We start from the raw sequence: 19512 nt of genomic DNA on the forward strand, positions 1-19512 counted from the left end.
ATTCACTTTTCATTTTATTTAACAAAGGTTACAGACGTTTATTCGTTCTCCTCGCTGCGCAGTCTGGCGTTGGGGTTTGTCACCTTGATGGCGAGCTGTGCTGCTCTTTCTACAATGGTCTTGCGGTTCTTAGAGGAGACGTTGTGAGCGATTTCAGCACAGAATGACCTGGAGGGGAAATACATCTCATTAGGGTACAACTTATCAATCAAAGCCGTAAAGAAAACAGAAGATCCGTCTATAAAAAAAATCAGATATATCACAAGTGTAGAATTTGAGACATAATTACAGCCAGCGGGGAAGACCGACAAGGATGAAAAGATGAAATAGGAATTTTTGTCCTCAATCATTTTCTAGGAGTCCATTGAGGAATGTGGGAAGTCTTTAACTTTCGGGTTATACTGCTGCCTGCAGGAGGATTGGACACTAGCAAACTGCAGGCCAGCCTAGGATACCCCCCAAATACCAGCACGCCTATGAAGCAAAGCAGTATAGAGAACATTCAAACACAGAGACTGGGATCTGTGTCCTTCAATGGACTCCAGGAAAAAGATTTTACAGCGAGTACAAAAATACAATGCTTTTCTAGGAGTCCATTGAGGGATATAGGAAGTCTTTAACCCAGGGGTAGAAAACCTCCGGCCCTCCAGCTGTGGTGGAACTACAAATCCAATGAGGCATTGCAAGATTCTCACAACCACAGACGACTCCCGAAGAGAGATGCATCATGGGATTTGTAGTTCACCACAGAACAAATACATGCCAAGTGTTAGAATGACCACGACACGCGATCAGATCTCTTCATTCAGCAGCAAGGAGGATGCCCAACTTAAAGTGACACTAAAAACTCTCAACTATGAACAACAATGCATCTTATTTGTGTATCACTCGGCTGTAGATCCTCCAAGCATCTCTGAATTGGGGCTGACACTGTCCTTCCTTCTGGAGGGGGGCTACGTCTGTTCCCCATGGTCCCTGTGTGTTGTAAAGTAGTCACCCCTCCAAGCTCGCTCCCGGGATGGACTACAATCTCAGGTTTAGTTTACTCATTTGTATTGAGGTTGCAGGCCATCCCCGGGAGCGAGCTTGGAGGGGTGACTACTTTACAACACACAGGGACCATGGGGAACAGACGTAGCCCCCCTCCAGAAGGAAGGACAGTGTCAGCCCCAATTCAGAGATGATTGGAGAATCTACAGCCGAGTGATACACAAATAAGATGCATTGTTGTTCAGAGTTGAGGGACTTGAATGTATTTTTTAAGCTTTACCTCCTGAGTTTAGTGTCACTTATTGCCAATTCCACCAGAAGTGACCTGAGAGAAACACTGTTAGATTGTTACACAGCCGCACTGGAAACTGAACAAGGAAATGATTTCTCTTAAAGGAGAACTATGGGGTGAGGGCTTTTCCCCATAGTTCTCCTAAGGGTAATGGGAGGACACAAACTAGCGTCCTCCCGTCACCCTAAGCTCAGTATACCGAGACGCCGCAGCCAGAACGGATCCCGACAATTCTGTCTGGATCCACCAGGCTGCGTGATTGACAGCTGGCTCTGCCTATCTAGAGGCAGAGCCAGCTGTACCCGCCCCTCTCGTTCCGCCAGTCAGCACTGGAGGATCGGACAGGGAAGGCGAAATCCCTGCAGGGAGCCGTGAGTGACAGTCACGGCTCTCCGCACAGATAGATCGAGAAGAGAGCGAGCGACTGTATATGTTCGCTCACTTCCCGATCTACTGAGCCGACCTGTGACAGTTTAATTGTCACAGGTCGGCTAGAACTATGAAGTGAGTGAAAAGCACTCCTCATAGTTCTCCTTTAATAGAATGGGGGAATGAAGTGAATCTCGCATTAGGAGATGAAACTCAAGTCTGATATCCAGTTTCACCTCACATGAGCTAGCGCCTCCATCCCAACCAAATAAAGATGGCATGTTCCCATGAAGCAGTGTATTCTGGAGTAGCTATCTTTGTGCGGCCTGCCTCTGATCCTCTAAGGCAGGGGTGTCAAACTCAATGTAATCGTGGGCCGCATCAACATATGGTTGCCCTCAAGGTATCTGTAAGACTACATAAATGGATCTAATCTTTATCATAATTGCCTCTGCATTCCATTATCACCGGTTTTAGTAATAACTTAATAACTAGATCTGAAAGTAGAAGTCTAGGAAAGGGCCTGGTGGGCCGGATTCGGCCCCTGGGCCTTGAGTTTGACACGTGTGCTCTAAGGCTTCAGACCTGGCAAGCCAAGACGGCCAACACCACAAAACCAGCAGAACTTTGGCCGTCTCAACTGATCAGCACAGAGCTTTGCTAAAAGCAGCAACCAGCAGAACACGATGGACCGGGCCCCGCATTCTACTCCGGATCACACAGCTGTGCGACAGCAGAGGAAAGCTCCTTCTAGTCATACGATATCGGCTCAATCACTACTCACTTGTTGCTCATCATTAGAACTTCCAGTTCCTTTATATTGTGTACAAGGAACTTCTTGAACCCGGTGGGCAGCATGTGTTTGGTTTTCTTGTTGCTACCGTAACCAATGTTGGGCATCAGGACCTGACCCTTGAACCTCCTGCGGGCTCTGTTGTCGATACCTCTGGGTTTGCGCCAGTTTGGCTGGAAGAGGAAAGCAGAACGTCAGTCACGGGTAATGCGTCAGCCCAGCAAGGGAGCCTACAGAGAACACGCCACATCACCAACCTTAATCTTGACATAACGGTCTGACTGGTGGCGGATGAACTTCTTCGTCCGCTTCTTGACAATCTTGGGCTTTCTGAGAGGTCTTAGAGCCACCATGGTGCCTGGGGAAGAAAGAGAGTGACTTAGATGGGGACAACGATTCAAGGAGGCTAGGAACACCAAATTATGGATTTTGAGGGTTGCTTCAGTAGCCAAAAGTCTTCCCCCCCCAACCACTGAGAAAGGGAAGTGGACTGCAAGATAAAATGGCGGTGGACGGACCCGAAAGGAACGCCATAGCTGCTGCCCACCTATGATTGTTAGAGACCCAGCCACCTTGCCCAACACCTCCATAGGGCTGCCCCCTTTCATTGCATGTGGGTATGGGGGAGCATGTCATGACATCCAATGACGCATTGCTCAGCAACATACAATGCATGTGGGTATGGGGGAGCATGTCATGACATCCAATGACGCAGTGCTCAGCAACATACACAATGCATGTGGGTATGGGGGAGCATGTCATGACATCCAATGACGCAGTGCTCAGCAACATACACAATGCATGTGGGTATGGGGGAGCATGTCATGGCATCCAATGACGCAGTGCTCAGCAACATACACAATGCATGTGCGTATATGGGGGAGCATGTCATGACACCCAATGACGCAGTGCTCAAGCCTAGCAGCCATAAGCTGTTCTCCAAGCCTTGATGCCATGAAAGCTCCGACACCAACCTAAAAGCTATTTTGTGGTGCCACCAGTGCATGCTCCTGGTTGTGTGCGTCCAATGACACATAGTAATGACCAAGCCACACACACCCCTGTTCCCGTACAGTATTTTGATGGGCAGGTGCAGCAGCCTATCGCTGCCCTGCTCTGTGGACTCGGGATCCCTCCTCTCAACCGGGAACTTCGGGGGGCAAATGGTCTGGGAGCGGCCGGCGGTGGAGTATAGGTAATGGTTTGGGGGGCACGGTAAGGTAGCGGGGCGTCTTCTGAATGAAAAGCCTTTACTACCAATTTAAAGCCGGATACTTCCAAACCCTCAAAATCCAGAATTCCCCGACCTTAGGATTTCCTTCGTCTGAAATGTGGCAGAGCATCTTCCGCCGGCTAGCACCAGGACCCAGCCACGGAATGGGTAAAAACCCTGCAATTTTCTTCTCCCTCCAATAATACAACCGGATGGAGCACAGGGCGCCCCACGGGCCAGATTCTGGAGGACGGGAAAACTACATGCTGAGATCATCTCCCATGCGGCCGCTGGCTGTAGTTAGAAACTGAGGCAAGCAAAAAAAGCCAGAGCTGGGCGCTAAATCAAACAACTTTATTGCAAGTGATGCAAACGCACAAAGGCCGCCCGTGGCACATCGCTCAACGTTTCTCCCCAGTGGGGACTTGGTCAGGACTGGAACCCTACTGCGGAGAAACACCTCAAAGGTGTAGGCAAAGGGTCCAGCGGCAAGCCATGTGCCACGATCTGGCATCCCCAACAATTAGGGATGCACTGATACCGAGGATTTGGGCAAGTACTCACTCAAATGCGCCTATATCTGAGCTTCCGGTCAGAGGAAGATTTCCTCTGACCGGCAGTGCGGTGAGGGAACATGGAGCCGGCTTCCTGGCCAATGAGGAAGCCGGCCGGTAATGACTCACCACCCGGCTTCCTGATTGGCCAGGAAGGCCACCATGTTGATTGGCCGGGAAGCCTACACCCCAACCAAACAGCCGGCTCCATGCCGAGTGGCCGGCTAGACAGCATAGAGCCGGCTTCCAAGGCAATCAGGAAGCCGGGCGGCGTGTCATTACCTGCCGCCCAGCGTCTTGATTGCCCAGGAAGCCGGCTCCATGGAGTTTGTCTGGATCAATGTTGATTGGCCAGGAGCCAGGCTTTCAAGCCAATACCATTGTAAGCGCTGGAATATTTACTTGTCAACCAGTGCGGGTTGTGTCCACGCTGAGACACTGGTTTGTTGCCGCTGCACATCACCTCCCATTATGCTTCTTGTGGTTTTGTAATGTTGAGCATCGAGCCGGCTTCCCGGCCAATCAGAAAGCCGGCTCTATGCTGTCTCAATGCTGATTGGGTGGGACAATCAGAAAGCCGGCTCTATGCTGTCTCAATGCTGATTGGGTGGGACAATCAGAAAGCCGGCTCTATGCTGTCTCAATGCTGATTGGGTGGGACAATCAGAAAGCCGGGCGGTAGGTAATGACTAACCTTCCCGATTGGTCTGGTCCGGCTCGATGCTTAACATTACAAAACCACAGGAAGCATAATGGGAGATGTGCAACGGCAACCAACGCCACAGCCTCATACAGAAGTACAGACAGCAAGGCTGGACCTGGACAGAACCCGCACTAGTTGACAAGTAAATATTCCAGCGCTTCAAAAAAGGTATCGGCTAGGAGTCCAGCCTCCCGGGCCATTCAAGCCGGGCAGCGGGTAATGACACGCCGCCCGGCTTCCTGATTGCCCGGGAAGCCGGCTCCATGCTAGCAGAAGTACCGGTGCCAAAAGATAAATATCAGTACTCGATACTGAAAACCCGGTGTTGCTGCATTCCTACTTGCAATAAAGCTTGTTTAAAAAAAAAAAAAAAAAAAAAAAGAAGGGGGACAAAAAAATGGCAGCCATGCAGCCGGTTTGGATACTTCCGGGAGGATTCCAGCAGGCCGGTGGAAGTTCTGTAAGAACGCCAGAAACAGAAAGGATCTTCATGTACGTTCACAGACAAGATGGAGGATGGAAGATACCACATGACAATGGTGATGTGTGGACCCCACGCCTCCCCCCCAAGCTGCAAACACCGAACCGCCTCCAAAACCCATCAGGACGGGAAGCATGCACATCGGCATCACCACAAATACCTGCACCAGGCACCCCATGCCTGCCCAAGACATGCAACATTGTGTAGCTTATACAGGGGTGGGCAATATCAGCACTCGAGATGTTGTGGGACTACAAGTCCCATGAGGCATAGCAGCCACAGGAATGATGGGATTTGTATTCCGACCACACTTGCCCACCTCTGGGCAATGCAAATGTGTCCAAATTGTATCCAATCAGCAGATACATCGTTACTGGCAGATGTAAAAGAAGATTGTACTATGGGCAGCCAGATTTATACAGAACCCTGGCTGTGTGAGCATGCTGGGGGTAGTAGTTCAGCAACAGCAAGCCTGATCTGAGAGCACACTACTTCTAGTAAATGAACATTATCCACCCCCCCAACAGGAGCTCCGTGCAAGCATGCTGGGAGTAGTAGTTCCATACCAGGAAGCCCCGTCGATCAGCACAGTACTTAAAATGTCGCCCCACTTGCTAAATATTCCTCCAGCCCAGTAACAGAATTGTCTAGTCACAGCTTCAGCATGCTGGGCCTTATAGTCCAATCCTACCCCCAGGGTCCCTCCAGCGCTGTGTGCGTAGAGAAACGCAGACCCGTGTCCCGCACCGGCCGCCATACTTTTTTTCCCGGCCTAAACCCAACAACAAGAGGTGACATAACACATTCGGTATCTGAGCCGCCAGCCCGGTTTTCCCACAAATACCGTCTCGCAGTCGTCTTCTGAAGACCCCCCGACAGGCCGGTGTCACTAACAGCCTGTATAGCGGACGATAACCTGTGGATGGAAGAAGATTCACTCACCGGTTCGGTGCGTCTGCCTCCTTCGCAGACAGCCCGAGGAAGAGAGAGAGCTTGAGCGGATAGGCCAGATAAAGAAGATTCTGACGACTTCCGGGGAGGGTTATAGCGCCATCGCATTAGCTGCACCTGGAGGTACTGCAGGTCCTGTGTGAAACTATGGTATTAACTTATTCGCTGCTGGAGCCTTTTTATGTTTTATATACAGTGAAACTCGAAAAATTTGAATATTGTGCAAAAGTTCATTTATTTCACTAATGCAACTTAAAAGGTGAAACTAATATATGAGAGAGACTCATTACATGCAAAGCAAGATAGTTCAAGCCGTGATTTGTCATCATTGTGATGATTATGGCTTACAGCTCATGAAAACCCAGATCCACAATCTCAGAAATTTTTTGGCAGTGTGGTCAGGTGCCAAGTCCTGCTGGAAAATTAAGTCAGCATCCCCATAGAGCTCGTCTGCGGAAGAAAGACTCCCCCATACTTTACACAACGCAGTCAGGCAAGTACCCTTCTCATGGCAACCGCCAAACCCAGACACGTCCATCGGATTGCCAGACAGAGAAGCGTGATTGGTCACTCCAGAGAACACGTCTCCACTTCTCTAGAGTCCAGTGGCGGCGTGCGTTACACCACGGCATCCCACGCTTTGCATTGCACTTGGTGATGTGCGGCTTGGATGCAGCTGCTCGGCCATGGAAACCCATTCCATGAAGCTCTCTACGCACTGTTGTTGTGCCAATCTGACGGAGTTTGGAGGTCTGTAGCTATTGACTCTGCAGACAGTTGGTGACTTCTGCGCACTGTGCGCTTCAGCATGCGCTGACCCCGCTCTGTCATTTTACGTGGCCGACCACTTCCTGGCTGAGTTGCTGTTGTTCCCAGTTGCTTCCACTTTGTTATAATCCCAGTAACAGGTGACCGCGGAATATTTAGTAGCCAGGAAATGTCATGGAACATCTGAATCCAATGATTTGGACGGGGAGGAGCCCAATACTGTTGGCAATATAGTGTGTGTGTATATAATTTTTTTTTTTGTGCACGCATGATAAAATGCCTATTTTAGGCCCAAAGATTACTTAAAACCCCCAAAACATTATTGTGCAGGTTCAGGTCCATAGGGAGGTAGAGGCATCTTCATGTAGTACCTGTCCCTCCTGGGAGCAGGTCTCTGCGTGGGCGTGCGTGCCTGTGTGAATGAGTCTTTGCCTAAATTCTAAAGATTTGGGAACTGTTACATTGTACACTACCTGATCACTGTCTCTTTAAAGGAGAACTATGAGGGGGGGGGGGGATAGTTCTTCTTTAAGCCCTCCTTACCATCTGGTCTTGATTTGTATTGTGAGTGTAATGTCTTCCTTATATTGTAAAGCGCTGTGCAAACTGTTGGCGCTATATAAATCCTGTATAATAATAATATGAGGCTGGCTTTGTTATACAATGACATTTTGATATCACTTCTATTTATTGGGAATAGATAACTAATAAAAAATAATTTAATAAACATTTATTTAAAAAAATAAGAGAAATATGGGATATTATTGTCGTCAGAGGTGAAGAAGCAATGGGGGAATCTCCGCTTCAGGTTCCTGCAAATCAAACAGAAAATGAACAAGATATGTCTCTTATGTCTTTCTTTTCTTTTTAGATGTAAATGTGACTTTCACCAAACATTCACTAGTGGTGAATCTATTACTTCCATGCAAAGCTGAACTCCAGCCTTCCACTCCAGCCTTGCGCAGTTGTACCGGCTCCTCTTCTGGACTGAAATGGCTTCCTCTGATATCACTGCACACAGGGAGTTTCTCACAATGACATTACATGCTGCAGCAAGTCAGATAGAGCCCGCCTCCTTTCCTGGCTGAAGGATGTCCAGCATCATCTAGTCCTTTCCTCTTGGACTACAGAACCCCCCTCTCATTTCTATAACATAAGGAGGAGTCCTATAGTTCAGCAGAGGAGAACTGGGCAAAGCTGACAACTCTGCTTGTGATTTCAGTGCAGCAAAGGCTCTGTGTTGTCATCTCATTACAGGAAGTCAGGAGCTCACTGGATTTTAAAGAGATAGACCAAGCGGGCGTTGTGCGTATATTGCAGAGATTTGCCTGATATGATTTCTTTTAGATTTTGTGCTTTTATTTGAGTCAGTCTCCCCAGAAGTCATATGTTAGGTTTAGGGGAAACCTGGGGTGCAGAGTCTGGCCCTGGGGTACCCAAACAGTGAGTGCCGGGGTCCACATGGGGGACATGGGTCATGTTCGGTCCATTCGACTCACCCGCTCATCTCCTGGAACTGCTCGAATGTGGTCCAGCACCTCAGAGTCTCTGTCCCGGATCTCTTCTTCCCCCTCACTTTGGTTCTCACCCAGGCCACGTAGGTGTGGGGAGGGTACGGGCCGCTGCTGAACAACACACCATGGAGGAGAATAGAAGGAGATGAGACACCAGGAGGACACCATGCTGACATTTACTGCCCTGTATACAATGAACTGCTTCCGGGTTTGACCCCCATCTACAAAGTGCACCGGGCCGCTCACCAGAGTCCGGGAGATCTGTCTGGATCCTCGTCCACGCCGTGTCTTCCTTCGGGTTCCTGTGTTGCAGAGATCTTCTTCACGAATCTGTCTTTGGATGAAAGCCCTACGCCCGGCTGTCGGAGGGGAAGCTGATCTCCCGATTCACGAATCAGCTTGTCTCCAGGATATAGTAAGGCTGCGTGAAGAGAAGAGAATGCATTTAATGTAGTACTGTGCATGTGTGGCTGCATGACGCATTGACTGAGCTATCCAGTGCAGCCTGTAATCTAACCAACCTGGTCAGACACCCCCCCTATCTGCTCAGACACTCTCCCTCTCTGGCAAGACACTCCCCCTCTCTAGTCAGACACTCCTCCTCTCTGATCAGACACTCCCCCTCTCTAGTCAGACACTCCTCCTCTCTGATCAGACACTCCCCCTCTCTAGTCAGACACTCCTCCTCTCTGATCAGACACTCCCCCTCTCTAGTCAGACACTCCTCCTCTCTGATCAGACACTCCCCCTCTCTAGTCAGACACTCCTCCTCTCTGATCAGACACTCCCCCTCTCTAGTCAGACACTCCTCCTCTCTGATCAGACACTCCCCCTCTCTAGTCAGACACTCCTCCTCTCTGATCAGACACTCCCCCTCTCTAGTCAGACACTCCTCCTCTCTGATCAGACACTCCCCCTCTCTAGTCAGACACTCCTCCTCTCTGATCAGACACTCCCCCTCTCTAGTCAGACACTCCTCCTCTCTGATCAGACACTCCCCCTCTCTAGTCAGACACTCCTCCTCTCTGATCAGACACTCCCCCTCTCTAGTCAGACACTCCTCCTCTCTGATCAGACACTCCCCCTCTCTAGTCAGACACTCCTCCTCTCTGATCAGACACTCCCCCTCTCTAGTCAGACACTCCTCCTCTCTGATCAGACACTCCCCCTCTCTAGTCAGACACTCCTCCTCTCTGATCAGACACTCCCCCTCTCTAGTCAGACACTCCTCCTCTCTGATCAGACACTCCCCCTCTCTAGTCAGACACTCCTCCTCTCTGATCAGACACTCCCCCTCTCTAGTCAGACACTCCTCCTCTCTGATCAGACACTCCCCCTCTCTAGTCAGACACTCCTCCTCTCTGATCAGACACTCCCCCTCTCTAGTCAGACACTCCTCCTCTCTGATCAGACACTCCCCCTCTCTAGTCAGACACTCCTCCTCTCTGATCAGACACTCCCCCTCTCTAGTCAGACACTCCTCCTCTCTGATCAGACACTCCCCCTCTCTAGTCAGACACTCCTCCTCTCTGATCAGACACTCCCCCTCTCTAGTCAGACACTCCTCCTCTCTGATCAGACACTCCCCCTCTCTAGTCAGACACTCCTCCTCTCTGATCAGACACTCCCCCTCTCTAGTCAGACACTCCTCCTCTCTGATCAGACACTCCCCCTCTCTAGTCAGACACTCCTCCTCTCTGATCAGACACTCCCCCTCTCTAGTCAGACACTCCTCCTCTCTGATCAGACACTCCCCCTCTCTAGTCAGACACTCCTCCTCTCTGATCAGACACTCCCCCTCTCTGATCAGACACTCCTCCTCTCTCTGATTAGACACTCCTCCTCTCTGGTCAGATACCCCCTCTCTCTGGTCAAACACTCCCCCTAACTGATCAGACACTCCCCCTCTCTAGTCAGACACTCCTCCTCTCTGATCAGACACTCCCCCTCTCTAGTCTGACACTCCTCCTCTCTGATCAGACACTCCTCCTCTCTCTGGTCAAACACTCCCCCTCTCTGATCAGACACTCCTCCTCTCTCTGGTCAAACACTCCCCCTCTCTGATCAGACACTCCTCCTCTCTCTGGTCAAACACTCCCCCTCTCTGATCAGACACTCCTCCTCTCTCTGGTCAAACACTCCCCCTCTCTGATCAGACACTCCTCCTCTCTCTGGTCAAACACTCCCCCTCTCTGATCAGACACTCCTCCTCTCTCTGGTCAAACACTCCCCCTCTCTGATCAGACACTCCTCCTCTCTCTGGTCAAACACTCCCCCTCTCTGATCAGACACTCCTCCTCTCTCTGGTCAAACACTCCCCCTCTCTGATCAGACACTCCTCCTCTCTCTGGTCAAACACTCCCCCTCTCTGATCAGACACTCCTCCTCTCTCTGGTCAAACACTCCCCCTCTCTGATCAGACACTCCTCCTCTCTCTGGTCAAACACTCCCCCTCTCTGATCAGACACTCCTCCTCTCTCTGGTCAAACACTCCCCCTCTCTGATCAGACACTCCTCCTCTCTCTGGTCAAACACTCCCCCTCTCTGATCAGACACTCCTCCTCTCTCTGGTCAAACACTCCCCCTCTCTGATCAGACACTCCTCCTCTCTCTGGTCAAACACTCCCCCTCTCTGATCAGACACTCCTCCTCTCTCTGGTCAAACACTCCCCCTCTCTGATCAGACACTCCTCCTCTCTCTGGTCAAACACTCCCCCTCTCTGATCAGACACTCCTCCTCTCTCTGGTCAAACACTCCCCCTCTCTGATCAGACACTCCTCCTCTCTCTGGTCAAACACTCCCCCTCTCTGATCAGACACTCCTCCTCTCTCTGGTCAAACACTCCCCCTCTCTGATCAGACACTCCTCCTCTCTCTGGTCAAACACTCCCCCTCTCTGATCAGACACTCCTCCTCTCTCTGGTCAAACACTCCCCCTCTCTGATCAGACACTCCTCCTCTCTCTGGTCAAACACTCCCCCTCTCTGATCAGACACTCCTCCTCTCTCTGGTCAAACACTCCCCCTCTCTGATCAGACACTCCTCCTCTCTCTGGTCAAACACTCCCCCTCTCTGATCAGACACTCCTCCTCTCTCTGGTCAAACACTCCCCCTCTCTGATCAGACACTCCTCCTCTCTCTGGTCAAACACTCCCCCTCTCTGATCAGACACTCCTCCTCTCTCTGGTCAAACACTCCCCCTCTCTGATCAGACACTCCTCCTCTCTCTGGTCAAACACTCCCCCTCTCTGATCAGACACTCCTCCTCTCTCTGGTCAAACACTCCCCCTCTCTGATCAGACACTCCTCCTCTCTCTGGTCAAACACTCCCCCTCTCTGATCAGACACTCCTCCTCTCTCTGGTCAAACACTCCCCCTCTCTGATCAGACACTCCTCCTCTCTCTGGTCAAACACTCCCCCTCTCTGATCAGACACTCCTCCTCTCTCTGGTCAAACACTCCCCCTCTCTGATCAGACACTCCTCCTCTCTCTGGTCAAACACTCCCCCTCTCTGATCAGACACTCCTCCTCTCTCTGGTCAAACACTCCCCCTCTCTGATCAGACACTCCTCCTCTCTCTGGTCAAACACTCCCCCTCTCTGATCAGACACTCCTCCTCTCTCTGGTCAAACACTCCCCCTCTCTGATCAGACACTCCTCCTCTCTCTGGTCAAACACTCCCCCTCTCTGATCAGACACTCCTCCTCTCTCTGATTAGACACTCCTCCTCTCTGGTCAGACACTCCTCCTCTCTCTGGTCAAACACTCCCCCTATCTGATTAGACACTCCCCCTCTCTGGTCAGACACACCTCCTCTCTGGTCAGACGCTCCCCCTCTCTGGTGAGACACTCATATGTACAGCACCCTCCTGGCCCCTCCCACCAGCCATGATCTGCTTGCATTTGCATAGGGAAGCACAGGGACCCAGTGATAACATCACTGAGTCTTAAAAAGGATATGTGATGAAAATGGAAAGGAAATTTCATTAACAACCTCGATGAAGGGGAAGGGAAGTTAGGATTGGGGGGTGAAGTTACGGGACAGATTAAATGTTTGCAGGGAGCTGTTGTTCTTGGGGGAAGGGTAAGTCGTTATGTCATGGAGGATTACGTGAGGTGGAGAGGTGATTTGGCATGCTTTCCACTGCAGAACTTCAATTTATTCATGGTGGGCGGAGCCTCGCCATGACATCTTCCAGTATCAACATTTTAAAATGTTTTATTATCTTCAGTTCTCACCTTTTTCCAGCAGCTCCTCCGTCAGGGGAACGTCGTGGGCCCGGCACAGTTTTAGGATCCTATGGTATTGCTGCAGACCTTGCCTCCTGAATCGCTCCACCAAGTCCGCTGACTCCTCCCCCAGCGTAGAGGGCAGGCAATGGGCGTCAACACGGGCGTTGCCCGTTCGCACTGAACGGCACTGATCCAGCCAGTCCAAGAGTCGGGTGTTGCTCTGGAGGAAGACGATACAATGGAACAAATCAAGATTACAAAGGAACATTTTCATTGTAAAGAACCATCACCTATGGGGGGCGGAGCCAAAAATTCCGATATCCATTCTTAGTATGCAGGGACAATGATCTTCTTCTTTGACTTAGTATGGATAAGGGAAGGGTTATACCCTCTGCCAGGTTAGGTATTCCAGTGCGTCCGGCCTCTGGAATGCAACCCGGCCGGCTCAGGCTGGAGAGCCAAGCAGTGACTATAAGACTAGATGGCGGTTCCACCCCCTATAGAAGTCTCATAGACTCACCTTGGCCCTTCTCTTCCTCTCCCGATAATTCTTCCCGATCTCCTCCATGTCCTTGTAGCTGAGCGGCCTCTTTTCCTCCAGACTGACGGGAGGCACCTGAAGGAACTGCGGTTTACCGGCCTCGCTCTGATCACTGCGGCCCGGCTGAGACCTCGACTTGGTGTCTCCTCCGCTGCGCAGAGAGACGGAGAGAGGCGAGGAGGGTTTCGTGTCACCGGAGTCACTTCTCTGATCACTGGGAGGCCGGAAAAACTGCACGGAGGCTGCAAAAACGGAAATATTTCCATTATTATTCATATTAAAGGATTTCACAAGAGGCTAAAAAAAGAGGCTCCTCAACACTTACTTTTTATGTGAGAAGGTCACTCAACCCGAACTCGATCCCCAGGGATCTTGAAGGTCAAACAGTTTTTTTTGGCTGTTTTTGGTTTGTTCTGCATATACAACGGAAAATTGTATACTTACCTATCGGTAATTTTCCTTTCCTGACGCCAATACATGGCAGCATACAATGGCTGGGGGCGGAGCCATACCTATTGTATGCTGCCATGTATTGGTGTCAGGAAACTATTTTACCTTCCCTGGTTCCGATAGTAATCAGGTCAGATAGAAGACTGAAGGGAAGGACGGAGGTCAGATAGAAGACTGAAGGGAAGGACGGAGATCAGATAGAAGACTGCAGGGAAGGAAGGAGGTCAGATAGAAGACTGAAGGGGAGGACGGAGGTCAGATAGAAGACTGAAGGGAAGGACGGAGGTTAGATAGAAGAGTGAAGGGAAGGCCCGGAGGTCAGATATAAGACTGGAGTGAAGGACGGAGGTCAGATATAAGACTGAAGGGGAGGACAGAGGTCAGATAGAAGACTGAAGGGAAGGACGGAGGTCAGATAGAAGAGTGAAGGGAAGGCCCGGAGGTCAGATAGAAGACTGGAGGGGAGGACGGAGGTCAGATAGAAGACTGAAGGGAAGGACGGAGGTCAGATAGAAGACTGAAGGGAAGGACGGAGGTCAGATAGAAGACGGAAGGGAAGGCTGGAGGTCAGCATTAGGGTAATCCTCCCACCTTTGGTTTGATAAAGGTTTCCTTTCCCTATACACACAGCTTGGAGACGTGTAGACTTGGAGGCTGTTGCTGTATACTATGTCAGGAATGTATATATATAGAAATGATCATTTTGGTATTGATCGTCATTCCCCATCAGAGCCAAATCTGCCCCCCCTGTCCCCCTCCAATGTCTGGTCACAGTGTACCTCCCGTCTTCGGACAGACAGACTCCCCCTTCCTCTGCTCCTCCATGTTCCTCTTCCACCAGAGGTGCCGGCCCACGCTGAGCTCCTTGTAGTTCATATGATTCGGGTTTTTGCTTCCCAGCGAGATGACGAGACCATCGAACTGCAAATCACTGAGCGGGATGTCGGCCTGGAAGAGAACGAGAGAAATAAAGTGATGGCTTCCTAGGCCTGCCGCGTGATAAGCATCTTATAATCCTCCTGCGGGTTCCTTACGCTTCGATGACATTGCTCTGAAAAATATTTTGTAGATATTTTCGAGGATGCTGAAGAATTAAAGCCGAACTCCGGCCACAAAAAAACTTTAAAGGAGAACTATGAGATGAGTGATTTCCACTCAGCCTCATAGTTGGAGCCGACCTGTGACAATGAAACTGTCACACGTCGACTCAATAGATGGGGAAGTGAGGGAAAACATACCGTCGCTCGCTCACTTCTCGATCCTGTCCCTGCAGAGAGCCGTCACTGTCACTCACGGCTCCCTGCAAGGATTCCCCCCCTCCCTTGTCCGATCCTCCAGTGCTGACTGGAGGAACGGGATGGGAGGGGGCGGGCACAGCCAGGGCCGGATTTACTCCACCTGCCGCCCCAAGGCCAGGTTCCACAATATGCCCCCCCCCCAGGGCACCGGAGATGAATAACGTGCTTGATTACTGTGATCCCACTTCATTTTATTACTTTATTGCTGTGGTGCATGTGTATAGGGCGATGGCGCTCGTGCAGAAGAAGTTTTGTGTGCAAACCTCGTAGTTCTAAGGAAAACGGGAGTAATGCGGTCCCAGAACTCGATAAGTTGGAACTTTCGATCGATCACCGGAGGAAGTATCTGATAGCTGGGGGGAGGACCGTAGTGTGCGGCCACCGGACACCTTACACCGGAGCCCGCAACTTCCCCACAAGGTCACCGCTGCCGCCCGTCGGCGCTCTGCCGCCCCGAGGCCCGGCCTCGGTGGCCTTGTGGGAAATCCGGGCCTGGGCACAGCTGGCTCTGCCTCTAGATAGGCAGAGCCAGGTGTCACTCAGCCAGCTGGGCGGATCTCAACAGTAATGTCGGGATCTGTTCTGTCTGCGGCGTCTCAGTATACCCCGAGCTGTAGCTCCCTATATACTGAGATTTGGGTGACGGCAGGACGCTAGTCTGTGTCCTCCCGTTACCCTAAGGAGAACCATGGGGAAAAACACTGACCCCATAGTTCTCCTTTAATCCAATATATTCCTCAATAGCCAATAAGGATATAAATCCACATCGCATGCACCAAAGGCCTCTGCAATCCCAAATTTTACATTGTAAAAGTAGCAGTGATATCAACACTGTTCTGTACAGAGCTGTGGGAGGGACCCAGCAGGCTCCACCCACTATAGAAAACTACAGGAGAGGCGGAGACAAGACCAGTCACCCTGCACAAGGAGAGAGAGCAGCAGTGAGCGGTCTTTATTACAGGAGGGGGCGGAGACAAGACCGGTCACCCTGCACAAGGAGAGAGAACAGCAGTGAGTGGTCTATATTACAGGAGGGGGCGGAGACAAGACCGGTCACACTGCACCAGGAGAGAGAGCAGTAGTGAGCGGTCTTTATTACAGGAAGTCTCACACTGGATGACTGCACAGATCTGGAAGGAATACACATGGTTATCACCTCTTTCCGGACGGACTTCAGGTCCTTGCTGGAGATCTCCTTCCTCTTCCTCTTGTCCGTTTGGTTGTAAAGGTCGACAAGACGAAGGCGGTGCTGATGCAGGTATCGGTCCAGGATGGCCAGAGCTTCCGGGTCGGGCTGCTGGATGGAAGGCGCGACCGCGCTGTGCCGGGAGCTCCTCGGAACGTTGCGCTGCACCACCTGCAGCATCAAAGGAAGAGATATAAGTAACTAGGGGCGTGGCACAGGACCTCGGGGGGCGGATATTCCTAAATTTCTAGTGCAAAACCCAATTTACTAAAACTGGAGCAGATAGATTCTAGAGCAGCTGAGCACGGAAGCCAATCAGCTTCAAGATTTCATTTTCAAAGCTGAACTGAACAAACTGAAGAGAAAAGCTGATTGGTTGCTGTGCACAGCTGCTCCGGTGTTAGTGACCTCCCCCTGCGGAGCTCAGTCTCTGCTTATGGGTAGGTGGGCGGAGCCATCTGTGCACCCATGACTGCTGGTGATTGGATCATGGAGGCAGCCATAGCTAGACCAATCCGCACACAGCTGTTTCGTCATTATTAGCCCTCAGCAGTGCAAGATGTGGCAGATTTTGGTTCTATGGTGTGGGGCCTGTAAGTCCAGGGCAACAGTACAACCATTAAAGAAGAACTCCGGACAAATTAAAAATGGTACCCTTGCGGTGGGGCTACCCCCCTCCGGCACTGCAAAGGTTAAGTGCTCATTTGGTCTAGGGGGGCCCCAAATAAAGCAGATATACTCACCTGATCCTCGGTTCCTCCGAGCTGCTACACCCGTCCCCCCAGCCTCTTTTCCCCCCAGTGCTCCGGCAGTCTAGGGACCACTGGTGCCATCAAGTCCATTGGCTTGCATTCGATGTGAGGACGCCGAGGGGCATTCCACAGCCGGAGCGAAGTGGGGGGGGGGAGTGCTGACCGATGCGGGGCCGAGGATCAGGTGAGTAAATCTTAGCTGTGTTCACAAATGTCTGACACAGATCAGCCCCTGCTGCATCCTCTCATCTTGTGACTTGCTACAATGTTACAATGTTTCCGTTTGATTGCTGGGGGAGGGGAGACCGAGGAAATGCTTCCTCCTGCCTGCAGCAGTCTGATCAGTAGGGGATTGGTGACTGAGGAAATGCTTCCTCCTGCTGCAGCAGACTGATCACGGGGGGAGGGGAGACTGAGGAAATGCTCCTCCTGCCTGCAGCAAACTGATCACTGGGGGAGGGAAGACTGAGGAAATGCTTCCTCCGGCCTGCAGCAGACTGATCACGGGGGGAGGGGAGACTGAGGAAATGCTCCTCCTGCCTGCAGCAAACTGATCACTGGGGGAGGGGAGACTGAGGAAATGCTCCTCCTGCCTGCAGCAAACTGATCACTGGGGGAGGGGAGACTGAGGAAATGCTCCTCCTGCCTGCAGCAAACTGATCACTGGGGGAGGGGAGACTGAGGAAATGCTCCTCCTGCCTGCAGCAAACTGATCACTGGGGGAGGGGAGACTGAGGAAATGCTTCCTCCGGCCTGCAGCAGACTGATCACTGGGGAAGGGGAGACTGAGGAAATGCTCCTCCTGCCTGCAGTTTTGTTATGTTTTGTAAATCCTGTTTGTTGGTAGGTAGGAAAACTTACAGAACCCGCTGTGTCCTGATTGGTCTGCTGGGACATCTGACTTTTCGAACGCCTCTCTGCCATTTTATCTCGCACCCGCGTCTCCAGTGCGGTCAGGTCGGGTTTTCCCTGCAGCCATCTCTCCAGGTCCCCCATACTGTCCAGTTGCGCCCTCAGTTTCTTTCTTTCGGATATCCAGTCGGAAACGTTCTGTTCGGCCCCCTCGGTCCCCGGCATCTGATCCTCCCGCGGGGTCTCGGTGACTCCGGAACCTGCAGATGACTTCCCTGTAAGATTCACTCCACTTTCTGCATCGAACTCCACTTTCTGCATGGGAGGGGCAACAATGCGGCGGATCCGCGACTTCGGTGGTCCAAAGGTCCTGCAAGCCACCTTGAAGAAGAGGGTCTGTGACAGGTCACGCTGCTTGTACTTCCTGAGGTCAATGTCGGGGGGCCGGGGGGTGTCCCGGAAGGCGACCTCTTTAGCCATCGCTGACTTCGATGACGGCCTTACACAGAAATGAATACCGGGTTCCTCGTGGGCGGGACTAATGGCAGCACGGCCTCTGTTCTCTGGTGACTGCAAGAGAAAGAGAGTAGACTTGAAGGGCCGCAGAATCTTGTCATAGTCAATGCTGATTGGTTGGTAGACGTTATTGCACTTTTGGATAGAGTGGGGAAGGGTTAGCAGCCCTGTAGGCAAACTCCGGCCCTCCAGCTGCGGTGCAACTACAAGTCCCATGAGGCATTGCAAGGCTCTGACAGCCACAGGCGTGACTCCCAGAGGCAGATGCATGCTGGGATTTGTATTTTCACCACAGCCTACTCCTGCTTTGTTGTTATCAACCCGTCCTTCACGTGCCCTGGGTGTATCGGGTGCAATGGCTGTGGTGATGCTGTGTGAACCAATGTACGGAAAATGGCCAGCACTCCAAGAAGAGGCCCCTGTGTGCAAAAGCCCGGAGATCCACCAATGGCGTTCAGGTCCCCGTTATAAGCATGACCGGCGGTAAACTTTTGAACTTTTCATTCTTCCTCCTGTCCCTGTGACTGAATGGGATAGGAGAGATAATCTGCAGGAGGCAGAGCATTGCACTCGCATTCCAATGATCCCGGTTGTAATGCTTTGCTTCAGGGGTAGGCCATAGGGTTGCCACCTGTCCCGGATTCACCTGGACGGTCCGGCTTTTGAGTCCTGTATGTGATGTTTCAGGACTTTTTCATTTTCTACTGCCCGGCTTTTTGATTGCTCGGCAAGCCAGCTCCATGCTGTTTGGCTGAGAAGCTGGCTTCCCAGCCAATGAGCATCGAGCTGGCTGTTTGGCCTCTTTGATGCTGATCGGCCAGGAAGCCAGCTTCCCAGACGATCAGAATGGAGGGGGCTTCTTGTCCAATCAGAGAGAGAGAGAGGGGAAGGAGAGAGAGGGAGGAAGGAGAGAGATAGAGAGAGAAAGGGAAAGAGAGAGAGAGGAAGGGGAGAGAGAGAGAGGAAGGAGAAAGAGAGGAAGGGGAGAGAGAGAGAAGAGAGAGAGGAAGGAGAGAGAGAGAGAGAGGGGGGGGGGGGAGAGAGGGGGAAGAGGA

At 51.5% G+C, this 19512-nt stretch overlaps 2 protein-coding genes across 2 annotated transcripts; both read right to left on the reverse strand.

Moving 5' to 3' along the window:
- Positions 1–6425, reverse strand: LOC108786019 (60S ribosomal protein L32). The gene is made up of 4 exons (XM_018555228.1): positions 6338–6425; positions 2702–2802; positions 2436–2617; positions 1–168 (listed from the first exon to the last, which is right to left on the reverse strand). The coding sequence occupies exons 2-4, from the start codon at positions 2795–2797 to the stop codon at positions 39–41; spliced, it is 408 nt and encodes a 135-aa protein (XP_018410730.1). The 5' UTR covers positions 2798–2802; positions 6338–6425; the 3' UTR covers positions 1–38.
- EFCAB12 (EF-hand calcium binding domain 12) lies at positions 6083–18421 on the reverse strand. The gene is made up of 9 exons (XM_018555219.1): positions 17951–18421; positions 16308–16508; positions 14633–14801; positions 13383–13645; positions 12869–13082; positions 8875–9049; positions 8614–8739; positions 7878–7926; positions 6083–6463 (listed from the first exon to the last, which is right to left on the reverse strand). The coding sequence occupies exons 1-9, from the start codon at positions 18419–18421 to the stop codon at positions 6083–6085; spliced, it is 2049 nt and encodes a 682-aa protein (XP_018410721.1).
- Between the last annotated feature and the right edge of the window lie 1091 nt (positions 18422–19512).

Source organism: Nanorana parkeri, unplaced genomic scaffold (genome assembly GCF_000935625.1).
Source record: "Nanorana parkeri isolate BGI_ZX_2015 unplaced genomic scaffold, ASM93562v1 scaffold188, whole genome shotgun sequence".
Taxonomy (NCBI): Eukaryota; Metazoa; Chordata; class Amphibia; order Anura; family Dicroglossidae; genus Nanorana; species Nanorana parkeri.